The 12,251-nt window shown below is 39.6% G+C and overlaps 1 protein-coding gene across 24 annotated transcripts in view; it reads left to right on the forward strand.

The window, feature by feature from the left end:
- The window catches only part of macf1a (microtubule actin crosslinking factor 1a), a 599,766-nt gene that overhangs the window by 378,844 nt on the left and 208,671 nt on the right, over window positions 1-12,251 (forward strand). For 18 of the 24 annotated variants that reach the window (XM_063033725.1, XM_063033724.1, XM_063033713.1 and 15 more), the window contains 3 exons: window positions 3,110-3,259; window positions 3,413-3,628; window positions 11,119-11,337. The exons of the other annotated variants lie outside the window; for them this stretch is intronic. In XM_063033725.1, coding sequence (XP_062889795.1) covers window positions 3,110-3,259; window positions 3,413-3,628; window positions 11,119-11,337 — 585 coding nt within the window. The remainder of the gene's footprint in view (window positions 1-3,109; window positions 3,260-3,412; window positions 3,629-11,118; window positions 11,338-12,251) is intronic. 24 annotated transcript variants of the gene reach the window in all.

The raw sequence follows: 12,251 nt of genomic DNA on the forward strand, positions 1-12,251 counted from the left end.
AAGCTGGGTTTCCAGCATCTGCAGATTTTCTCTTGTTTGTGATTGGAACTCACGTGAGTCTTCAAGGGAATCAGCAGTGGGAAGAGTGAACAGTTTCCAGTTCCTGGGTGTCATCATCTCTAAGGATCTATCCAGGGCTCAACGTGTCAATGCAATCACAAAGAAGGCATGACAGTGGCTATATTTCATTTGGAGTTTGAGGGGACTTGGTATGTCACCTAAGACTGTTGCAAATTTCTACAGATGTACATTGGGGAGCATGCTAACTAGCTGCATCACTGTCTGGTATGGAGAGGTGACTGCGCTAGAATAGAAAAAGCTGCAGAAAGTTGATAATTCAGGCAGCTCCACCATGGGCTCTCACCTCCCCAGCGTTGAGGGCACCTTCAAAAGGCGATGCCTCAAAAAGGCAGCATCCATCATGAAGGACCCCCATCACGTAGGGCATGACCTCTTCTCATTGCCACCATCAAGGAGAAGGTACAGGAACCTGTAAACGCTCACTCAATGTTTCAGGAACAGCTTCTTCCCTTCCTCCTTCAGATTTCTGAATGGACAATGAAACCATGTGCACTGTTGTAATTTATAGGTTTTTTTTGCAGCAAAGCAACAAATTTCACAACATATGCCAGTGATATTAAACCTGATTCTGAAACTAGTGGTTAAAATTGAGGAATAATGAAATATAAATAAATTTAAGTGCATATCAGAAGTCTTTGTGAAAGTTCCTGTTAGTTTAGATAATTGATACATCTTCAAGAAGCCAACACATGCATGGTTGCCTTCTGTGCTGTAAGATTCAGTGATTGACATGACTTCCATTGGACAGATCTACCAGGCTCTGATTTGGTTTATGTGAACACACAAATCCTTGTAAAGTGCGGACATAGCGTTCTGGGGATTGTTGTGGGCTGTGTGCTCTTTCACTGGTTAGTTCCTGCAACCATCCTACTGAATTCATGCCAGTTTCTCAATTCCTTCCATCTGCTCTTTGCATGCAAACTCTTATTCGCTTCCTATAATTTATGTAAAATCTTTTCAAATTAGAAATTATGTAAGCAATTTTATTGGAACAACCCGATAAGGATTGAACAGCAGTGGGGATGAAATCAGGATTTCAGTGTTTCCAGCATCAACCTAAATCTGAGTATAGCATTGTCTAGGCAAGGGATCTGATTGTATGCTGTCAGAGAAAGGTGATTCAGCAATGTGATGGAATACCAAGGAAAACAGGTGGTGTCGTGGTTAGCACAACGCTTTACATACCGGCGACCCGGGTTCATTTCCTGCTGTTGCCTGTAAGGGGTTTGTACGTTCTCCCTATGACCGTGTGGGTTTCCTCTGGGTGCTCTGGTTTCCTCCCAAAGTCCAAAGACATACCAGTCGGTAGGTTAACTGGTCATTGCAAATTGTCCCATGATGAAGCGAGGGTTAAATCGGGGATTGCTGCTCGAAAGGCCAAAAGGGCATATTCTGTGCTGTATCTCAATAGATAAAATAGTTGACAGGTTTTAAACTTATTGGTAGGAAAATCTGCTACACAACCTTAAGTATCCATCGAAGGGCAAGAGGTATATTTTTTGGATCAGCTGAAATGACCATCCAGGAACCAGAATATCAGAGATAGCATTCTTTACTCTCCTGGCAGAATAGGTTAAGTAAAGCAGACTTCTGACATTGTTGTTGGATTCATTTTGATCACTAATATCTGACGGCTTTTGCCACCCCAAAGCTGGCCACAACATTGAAATTCTTAAAACATATTTTGCTGATTGAGGCCAAAACCATCATGGGCTGTTTTTATCTGTTCTGGCAGCCGTATTTAGTTCCAAAGGAATCTTTAGTAAACCTGCTCTTCTCATTTTATCCCCAAGTATACACTCCTCTGTTTAATGCTATTGTTATGTCTTAAGCAATTTAATATCCAAGCTGTTAATTCTAGTCAGATGCCATTCATCGTACTTGGGTTGAGAACAGGACGGCCCGGTAGCGTAGTGGTTAGCGCAATGCTTTACGTTACCAGTGACCCAAGTTCATTCCTGGCACTGCCCGTAAGGAGTTTGTATGTTCTCCCTGTGACCACGTAAGTTTCCTCCGGGTGCTCCGGTTTCTTCCCACAGTCCAAAGACGTACTGGCTGGTAGGTTAATCGGTCATTGTAAATTGTCCCGTGATTATACTAGGATTAAATTGGGGAATTGCTGGGCGCTGTGGCTCAAAGGGCCAGAAGGACCTATTCTCTGCTGTATCTCAATAAATAGACTATATTGAGTGATTTTGCAGTGAAATATAGATTTGAGTTCAAAGATTAGTGCTCTTTATGATATGCCTGCCACTTGTACTATCATGACTAGCTAATCTATATCGCCTCAACCTGTTAGACTGAAAGAAGTAAAGGGTCTGAATTATGAGTCAGGTAAGGAAAGGGATAGAAAGTAAGGAAAAGACGAAGTGGGTTAAGAGAGAATAGGAATGTAAAGAGCAGCTTTTTTTCCTCTCCACCCAGAGACTGGCATAACCATATAACCATATAACAATTACAGCACGGAGACAGGCCATCAGTGATGGAGCTGATGTTTAGTATTGTCAATGCCTACCACCTACCAAGCTGATAAAAGGGTTTTTAAATTAGAAATTAGAGTCTGAACTTTTTCTGATGAGTGCAGTTTATATTTATCAGTTAAATATGGCAATTTCACGCCATTCAACATCCTTGAATGGTGAGACTGTCAGGCGACGTAATATCTCTGTGAAGCTCTGCGTGGATTAAGGCAGGGGTTCCCAACTTGGGGTCCATGAACCCCTTGGTTAATGTAGGAGTCCATGGCATAAAGAAGGTTGGGAACCCCTGGATTAAGGTGACAGTAACTTCTCCAATTCCATATTTTAACTCTGCACATGTGACAATAAAAAATTCCTGTCCGATATCTGCATAAACAGTGGTGAGCAGTGTTGGGGTCATCCTGAGTTTTTGTTGCTTACTGCTGCGATATTGTATGAGCACAGATCAGTCAGTATTGCAGTTAAAAGAAAAATGCAAAATAATATTATTTCAATTGAACTCCATCTAATTTTAATTTTATATTTTTTCTTGTTACCTGCATCGCCAGCCATTGTACAGTAAGCAGCAATGCTTAGAGCACGGCGAAAATCTTGTTTCTTTCCTCTCTCGTGTGCTGGACATCGAGGTCAGATTGAAACAGCAGAAGCCATTTGGTACGAACCCCGCGATGCTTCTTGAGCAATTGTACTTGGCAGAGGTTAGTGCATTATCTTTAATGGTGTAGATTTATCTCTCTTTACCAAAACAGAATTCTGCATTGGACCAGTACCCAAGGTTTTGCATATTACTCGTTTAGATTTCTCATTTTTGTCCCCATTGAAAACTCCGGTGTCTTTCATGCTGTTTTTAGGGTTTCGAAGCCGAGCTCGAGAAGCTGTCAGTCCAGATTGATCAAGAGCTGATATTGATTAATGAGATACTTCAAGGATGCACACAAAATGTACCCAGTCAGTTACTGAAGACACTTGAGAAAGACTCAAAAAGCTTGCTGACAGCGTTTACCTCAGTCCGTGAGGTGTCAAAAACTTGGCTTGGAGATTTGAGAGACATGCTGGCAACCAAAAAAGTAAGAAGAATTTCATCAATTACCAAAAAAAATGTTTTTATTTACTGTAAAGAACATGAGAAAATCTGCAGATGCTAGAAATCCAAAGCAACACACACAAGATGCTGGAGGAACTCAGCAGGCCAGGCAGCATCTCTGGAAAAGAGTAAACAGTCAAAATTTTGCGCTGAGACTCTTCGTCAGGACCTAGAGAAGGGTCTCGGCCCGAAATGGCTGTACTCTTTTCCATGGATGCTGCCTGACTTGCTGAGTTCCTCCAGCATTTTGTGTGTGTTGCTTTTATTTACTGTTCTCTCTTTCTTTCTGTTTGACCCATGATCATTTTGTGAAATTAACTATGTACTTGGTTAATTTACTTTCAATAATACCTGTGTAAGGATAACAAGTAATCAGAGGTAAATTATCATGTCCAACCATGCATTGGAAAAACTACCACCTACTGTTTTTACAGCTCCTACATTTTGTTGAAGCATGCTGAAACAGTCTTTGACCAACTTATCTCTGATTTAGTGATCAGAATTTGAGATGGCCCATTAACATCATAATATTTTTCCTTGATAAAGTGTTTTTCCTGGAATTGAAAACACATTATGCTTGCAGTTTGACTTTTCAACTGATGAAGCATTTGCCGTTAGAGTAGGGTTTCCCAGTCTGGGGTCCATGGACCCTTTGCTTAATGGTAATGGCCCATGGATAGAAAGGGTTGGGACCCCCTGCTTTAGGAGGTAGAAAACTAATCCTCAGGTATGGTCTTAATACCCTGTAATCATTGAAGCATTTTTATCAATGAAATATGCTGATTCTTGTGTCACTGAAGCAAAGATAGGAGAGTAAATCAGTTAAAAAGAAAAGAAACAAATAGGGAGAAACATTGAAAGATAACGTGTTGCTGTATTTTTCTGTTATGAGGAAAAAAGATTTTTTTCAAAGTCTTCTCCTTGGATCAATGTGATAGGTGCCCACATAATGATTGATCGCAAAATTGTCGGCTTGTTTTCTATTGATAAAACAGTTACTATAAAATGAAGCTTTGATAAATTGTCCAACATCTGGGCACAATATGCTACATTTAATTCTGTACCATTGCCAAAATTATGATGGCAGTATTTCAACAATACTTCAACATCAATCATAAAATACACACTTGTTCAGCCAGCAAAGTGAGCAATATTTGGAATGGATAACTTGTTTCTTTAAACCACTTGCTTTTACAGCTCTAAAATCGAAATCTTATGTTCTTAATGAGAGTGCCATTATTTATTTGGTCTACATTAGATGATTTTGTTAAATAAACAGACACGTGCCTCAACTCTTTTACGAAATTCGGATAATGATAGCTGTTTCTTGAACTATCCTTGATTTGCTAGTTTTTTCAGTAGTCAGACAACTAGAAAGATCGTCATTTGTAAAGTTTGATAAATTGCCTCGCCATAATATATTGCAATTAATTTACAAGGGAAAAAGCATCTCTTCAGTATTAGTGTAAAACAAAAGGCCAGAACTTTATGGAAAATATTTCCAAATTGTCTAACCTGGGATTCCATTCATTTGTAGTTTATGGAATCTACTCATTTCAGTAGAAGGAAATATCTTTGAGGGACAAAATTAATGAACCAAAAATTCAAATCTGTTTTAATTTTTTAGGTGGTTTCAGTGATTTTGTTTTTTAAATAGACTTGTAATGTTTTTGAATGCTTCTGAACGTAATGGGTCTGGTCTACACTTCCCTCTAAGTGGTGTGGGTAACTGAAATGCTCCATTGCACATGGCCTTTCTTGCTGTAGAGCTGGAAGTTGACTTGTATGATTGAATTACAATATCTGAATAGATAGTTGGGTATTGAGAGTTGTTGGGTTCTATTTTATTTTATTGGGGATACAGTGCGGAATAGGCTCCTCCAGCTCAATGAACCACCCCGTCCAACAACCCACCTGTTCAACACTAGCCTAATCATAGGACAGTTTACAATGACCGATTAACCTATTAACCGGTACGTCTTTGGACTGTGGGAGGAAACCTGTGTGATCACAGGGAGAACATACAAACTCCTTACAGGCGGCGCTGGAATTGAACTCGGGAACGCCTTGAGCCATAATAGCATCGCTCTAACCGCTACGCTACTGTAGCGCTCACAGATCTGGCAGAAACTGTCCGAACAAAGACAGGCTGGTTCTTCTACCATTCCATCCAGGCATGATGATGGCTGAAACGGGAAGTGCATTTAGAGATGCAGTTGTAACAATGGAATGAAAGCACGTTCCCATAAATAGCATTCGGGTAAATGTCTAGTTAATTTGTTTTCAGTTTGATTGATAGTGATGTGTTGGCCAAGACTTGGGGATTATTCCCCTCCTCTTCAAAATTTTTGAGAGAAGTTTGAGCTTCAGTCTTAAAATTTGTCTGTATGATCGCATCTCTTTAGTGAGCAGTGAATTGCAACGAGTCACTTGGAATTGCAATGTTAGCAGAATCAGGATTAATTTATTATCACTGACAATATGGTATGAAGCCTGTTCTTTGTGGAAGCAGTACGTTGCAATGCACAAAAAACGACTACAGGTTACAATAAGAAATACAAAAATAAATGCAAAAAGAGAGCAAAAATAGTGAGGTAGTGTTCACGACCATTTAGAAATTTTATTTTATTTATTGAGATACTGCGCAGAATAGCTCCTTCCTGTTCCGCGCCACGCAGCAACCCCTGAATTAACCCTAGCCTACTCACAAGACAGTTTACAATGACCAGTTATCCTACCAACTGGTAAATCTTTGGACTGTGGGTGCACCCGGAGGAAACCCATGCAGTCACGGGAAGATCGTACAAACTCCTTACAGGTAGTGGCGAGAATTGAACCTGACTCGCCAGGCTGTGCTAACCACCACGCTACCGTGCCGCCCCATTATACTGTGGAAGAGTAAGCTGGCGGAGGGGAAGAGTGCATCTTAAGGTGCCTGTACTTCCTCCCTGTGGTAACAATGAGAAGAGGGCACGCCCTCGATGGTAAGAGTTCCAATGAACACTGCCTTTTGAAGATGTCCTCAATGATGGAGAGGCTAATTGGAGCTGGCTGAGTTTTGACAACCCTGTACAACTTCCTTCATTCCTGTACATGAGAGCCTCTATACCCGTCAGAATGCTCTCCAGAGTACACTTGTAGAAATTTGTTAGGGTCTTTGCTGACATACCAAGTCTCCCCAAACTCCTATTGAACTGGTGTCCCTTCGTTATGATTTCCCCAAGACCAGTGCCTTGGACCCAAGAGAGATCATCTGAGATGTTGACAGCCAGAAACTTGAAATGGCTCACCCTTTCCACTGCTGACCACGCCCCCCGCCAAGTGAGAACTGATGTGTGTTCCCCTGACTTCCCCTTCCTCAAGTCCACAATCAATTCCTTGCTCTTACTGATGTTGAGTGCAAGGTTGCTGTTGTGACACCGACCAGCTGATCTATGTCATTCCTGTACGCCTCCTCATCACCATCTGAGATTCTTCCAACAATTGTGTCATCGGCAAATTTGTAAATGGTGTTTGAGCTGTGCCTATCCACACAGTTGTGGATGTAGAGAGAGTCGAGCAGTGAGCACATCCTCGAGGTGCAACTGGATAGACTGTCAACAAGAAGGAGTTGTTATTTCCAATCTGATCCTACAATCTGTAGGATCCAGCTGCAGAGCCCCAGGTGTGAAGCTTGTTGATTAGTACTGAGGGGATGATGGTGTGGAATGCTGAGCTGTAAACAATAAACAGCAGCCTGACCCGGGTATTGCTGTTGTCCAGGCTAAGTGAAGAGCGAGTGAGATTGTATCTGCTATAGACCTGTTGTGTCAGTAGGCAAATTGCAGTGGGTCCAGATCCCTTACTCGGGCAGGAGTTAATTCTAGCCATGATCAATCTGTCAAACCACCTCATCGCTGTAGGTGTGAGTGCTACCAGGAGATGGTTGTTGAGGCCACTCACTGTGCTCTTCTTGGGCACTGGTTTGGTTGATGCCCTTTCGAAGTGGGTGGGAACCTCCAACTGCAACAGGGGAGAGGTTGAAGATGGCCTTGAGCACTCCAGCCAGTTGGTTGGCAGGGGTTTTCAGTGCCCTGCCTGGTACACCACTGGAGCCTGAAGACTTGCAAAGGTTCACCCTCTTAAAAGATGTTCTGATGTCACTCTCCAAGACAGAGATGCTAGCCCAGATTTTTGAGGAGAGCTTGAACCTCTGAAATAAAATTGGTTATTTGCAGAAAGACAATAGAAGTATGGGAAGGACACAGAGGAGCTGCTTAATTCCTAGTAAATAATTTAAGAGAGTAAATAGCCGGAGATTAAATTGTACGATAGAAGTATGCAGTGCTATATTTCTTTTATCTCTAATATAAAGTATTCACTGAGTGCAAATAACTCTAAAAGAACCAAGTATCTTATAGAGACCTCAAAATTGGCATTATACCATCTGTGTATGAATTAAAATGTCAAGTATTAAATGATATGGTAAGTCCTAAATAAAATTTGCAGTATTATGAAGTAACCTCCTTCCTTCAGATTACTTCACACATAAATGACAAGCAGGCAGTACATTGCTAACTATAGGTTCTTCTCAAAACAAAATGGTTACTTTGGTAAAATATAAGTTTGCTTGTTAATAGATGATTCTCTAGCTAAAACATTTTGTTCATGAAAACATCCCAAGACGAAGCAATTGTTCAAACAAAATTCAAAAGGTAAATTGGTCAAAAAGTTACATTTGAGGCATAGTCAGAAAGACAGGAGGGTTGTGAACAAGAGAAAATCTGCAAATGCTGGAAATCCAGGCAACATAAAGTGCTGAAGGAACTCAGCAGGCCAGGCTGCGTTTATAGAAAAAGTACAGTCAACATTTCAGCAGGACTGTGTGTACCTTTTGGAATACCCAACTTTTCTTATTTATTTATCTTGAATGCAGAGTTTCTAACTTTATCCCTGTTTCAAAAAAGGGATTTATTCTTCCTTCCTGCATTGCAATGGTAATTAAATTTCAAGATAATTATCCTTAACCTCAAATTTGTCATTCTTTCTGTAGATGCAACAAGCATCCATTCCTATTGCAGTCTTAAAGACATTGTTTAAAAACTTATTTTACATTCGACATCCTGAAGATTATCTAAAACTTTCTACCTATTACTTTATTTTGTTAGTTATGTGTTTTGGGTGAACAGTTAACCAGTTTCCTCGTGTTTGCATTAACAGATTTGAGTCTTCCAGTTTTTATTTTAAAACATATATATTTAACATTTTGTAAACACGAGGAAATCTGCAGATGCCAGAATTTCAAGCAACACACACAAAAAATGCGGGTGAACGCAGCAGGCCAGGCAGCATCTATGGAAAGAGGTACAGTCAACATTTCGGGCCGAGACAGGGTCCTGACGAAGGGTCCCGGCCAGAAACGTCGACTGTTCCTCTTCCTATAGATGGTGCCTGGCCTGCTGCGTTCACCAGCATTTTGTGTGTGTGTTGCTGGATATTTAACATTTATTAAATGACATGCAGTTTGCATAAATACTCTTTGATATTTTGTATTTAACTTACTCCAAGTTTTATGGAAAGATTACATTCTTCACTTTGACCCCATATCTTGAAATTCTATAATTTAGCATGTATATGAGGTGATTTAGAATGAATTCTACTATCTCTGCCAGAAATTGTATTTTATCATATGTTTGTCAAACCATTTACCAGTCCCTTTACTTAATCTCTTTATAATCCCTTGTCCTGTAATTGCGTCTGAAGGGCTCATAGAGAACAACGAAATTATTTCTTAATTTATAGGTAAAATACAACTGTTCCACAACCAAGCATGAAACAATAAATCAAGACTTTAAGTATAAATAATGAAGTCTTGTTAAATGTTTTAATGATTTTTCTCACTAAGTAATATATAACTGTCTTTAATCCCCTGCTTTATCTGCTTTATGAAAAGCAAGATGACATTTTACCTATTTTAATTTTTTTAATGGAAATATCTTGGAAATTTTTACCAGAATTTCCTATACTTTGCTCGTGCATCGTGGATCTGTTACAAGATCTTTCTCAAACAAGAAGCTTAGATAATGTGAGAGACTCGAATCAATAAGATAATAGTATAGTCATAGTCATACTTTATTGATCCTGGGGGAAATTGGTTTTCGTTACAGTTGCACCATAAATAATAAATAGTAATAGAACCGTAATAGTTAAATAGTAATATGTAAATTATGCCAGTAAATTATGAAATAAGTCCAGGACCAGCCTATTGGCTCAGGGTGTCTGACCCTCCAAGGGAGGAGGTGTAAAGTTTGATGGCCACAGGCAGGAATGACTTCCTATGACGCTCAGTGCTGCATCTCGGTGGAATGAGTCTCTGGCTGAATATACTCCTGTGCCCACCCAGTACATTATGTAGTGAATGGGAGACATTGTCTAAGATGGCATGCAACTTAGACAGCATCCTCTTTTCAGACACCACCGTGAGAGAGTCCAGTTCCATCCCCACAACATCACTGGCCTTACGAATGAGTTTGTTGATTCTGTTGATGTCTGTTACCCTCAGCCTGCTGCCCCAGCACACAACAGCAAACATGATAGCACTGGCCACCACAGACTCATAGAACATCCTCAGCATCATAAGAGAGGGATTGCGCTATTGATTACTTGCATTGAAGTAGTTAGTTATAGAATTTGTCTGTGGTGTTGATTAGTTACAAGAACTTTCACTTTGTGATGTGTAAAATAACTTGTGTAGATTTTGAATGCCCCCTAATCTGCTCACATCACAGAATTAAAACAGCCTTAAGAAAAGTAATGCTGTTGCTACAGATCAGGAAGCAGGAAACATTGATTTCATTGGCCCAAAATTTGTTCTGGCTAAAATCGTGAAGAATCTTTTTTTTCCGCCGTTTGTTTTCAGAACCAGCTTTGAAATGATTGCTCATTTTAGCTACATAAGTATCACTAGGTTTCACTTCACTTTCAAGTCCTGGTAGATTGCCAAATACTAAATTTTAATATGACTAGCTTCGAAAAACACTGCTTTATTTGCTATGGATAATATGTATTTGAATCATTGCATCCTCCCATTAGGGAGACCACATTATCTATGTTACATGCTAGTTTCCTCAGAAACTCAAAATAAAAATTGTAGATAATCACAGCTTGTTGATTCAGAAATGATTTGAAGCAGAGAAGATAGATTAACTATCCTATGAGCTCTTCATCTTTATGAGGGTTAGAAATTGGACATGTTTTATTCCAATATCCAAGTGTGCCAAAATAAGATTTTGGTATTTAAATACTTTTTATTCCAAATATATGAAATTCCTTGACAATTATATCATTCATCAAGTCAAACCAACTGATTTTGGAGTTGTTCTATTACTTCTATGAAATATTTTTGTTAATGTTCTCTGTAGTTTTTAATTCAATCATAAAGTTTAGAGTTGAGTTCTTGCAATTTGGGATGCTAATTGGTCCTCCCTTTTCTAGGAGCTTAATGAATCTACATCACACACTAAAGCAAATATTGCTGACTTGGAGTTTAATTCGGAATATGCTCGAGACTCAAGACCACAACAGATTGAACTGTTGCATAAACAATTAAATGAGGGACACAAGTCACTCGTAGATACGTATGAAAAAAATGAGGCACACACAGAATCACCAGATCTTCAACTTCAGGATAAAATACCTGTGGAATCCATGAAGGTTTGGCCTAGGCAGCAGTTCGACTTAATAAGCAATTGTTTTAAATCTTAGTAAATATTTATAAAACAAAGTGCCAAATGGGATATAATGTATTAAACACCAATGGACAAAAGTAAGAATTTAATTATTTTGAATATGTAAAGGATGTCAAGTAAATGCCTGAAATGAAAATTTGTGAAATGGGACCATTTGCTGAAGGTTTTTCTAGAGATTTCAACAGTAATATATTGGATTATATAAACAAAGCTCCAATAATCCATTATTCTGCAAATGGAAATCCTGATAGTTCAGTATCGGGCTCACCAGAAGATGATTGCAATTTACACTCTCCGGGGCCTCAGTTCATGTCCTCCGATTCCACTCACTGGATGTCTGGTGGGCATGCTTCTTTCCAGTTCTGCCACTACCTTCCTGCCATCAGGGCCCAGGTTTCTGTCCTCTTTGCCTGCTCTTCCAGGCTCTGGTTCCAAGCTCTGCTTCTGTTGATCAGAGTTCTGGTTCCGACTTCCGCTTCTGTTCACCAGGGCTCTGGTTTTTGCCCTACCTTTAAACTCATCTGATTTTGTTGACCACCCTGTCTTGAAATTTACCTGGTTCCATTTCCCGGGCTCCCTCAAAATTTACCAGTTCTTGTTTTCCACTCTCCCTTTAAGCATCCCGAGCTTACTGAAATATAATAACAAGCACACCTTTTAAAAGGTGGATTTTAAAAAATCTGTGGGAATATTGATTAAATGACATCTGATAGTCTTGAAAATTTGCTAATCTGGCACCATCAAAGTCCCAAGTGTGCTGAATTAACAGAATTTCACTTAATAGAATTAAATTAGAAATAAACTGAGGTCCATTGGCTGTTTTAAAGAAAATGTGCTCAGCTGTTTTTAGTATGGTTTAATATGAATTGGGTATATGGT

Source organism: Mobula hypostoma, chromosome 26 (assembly GCF_963921235.1).
Source record: "Mobula hypostoma chromosome 26, sMobHyp1.1, whole genome shotgun sequence".
Lineage (NCBI taxonomy): Eukaryota > Metazoa > Chordata > Chondrichthyes > Myliobatiformes > Myliobatidae > Mobula > Mobula hypostoma.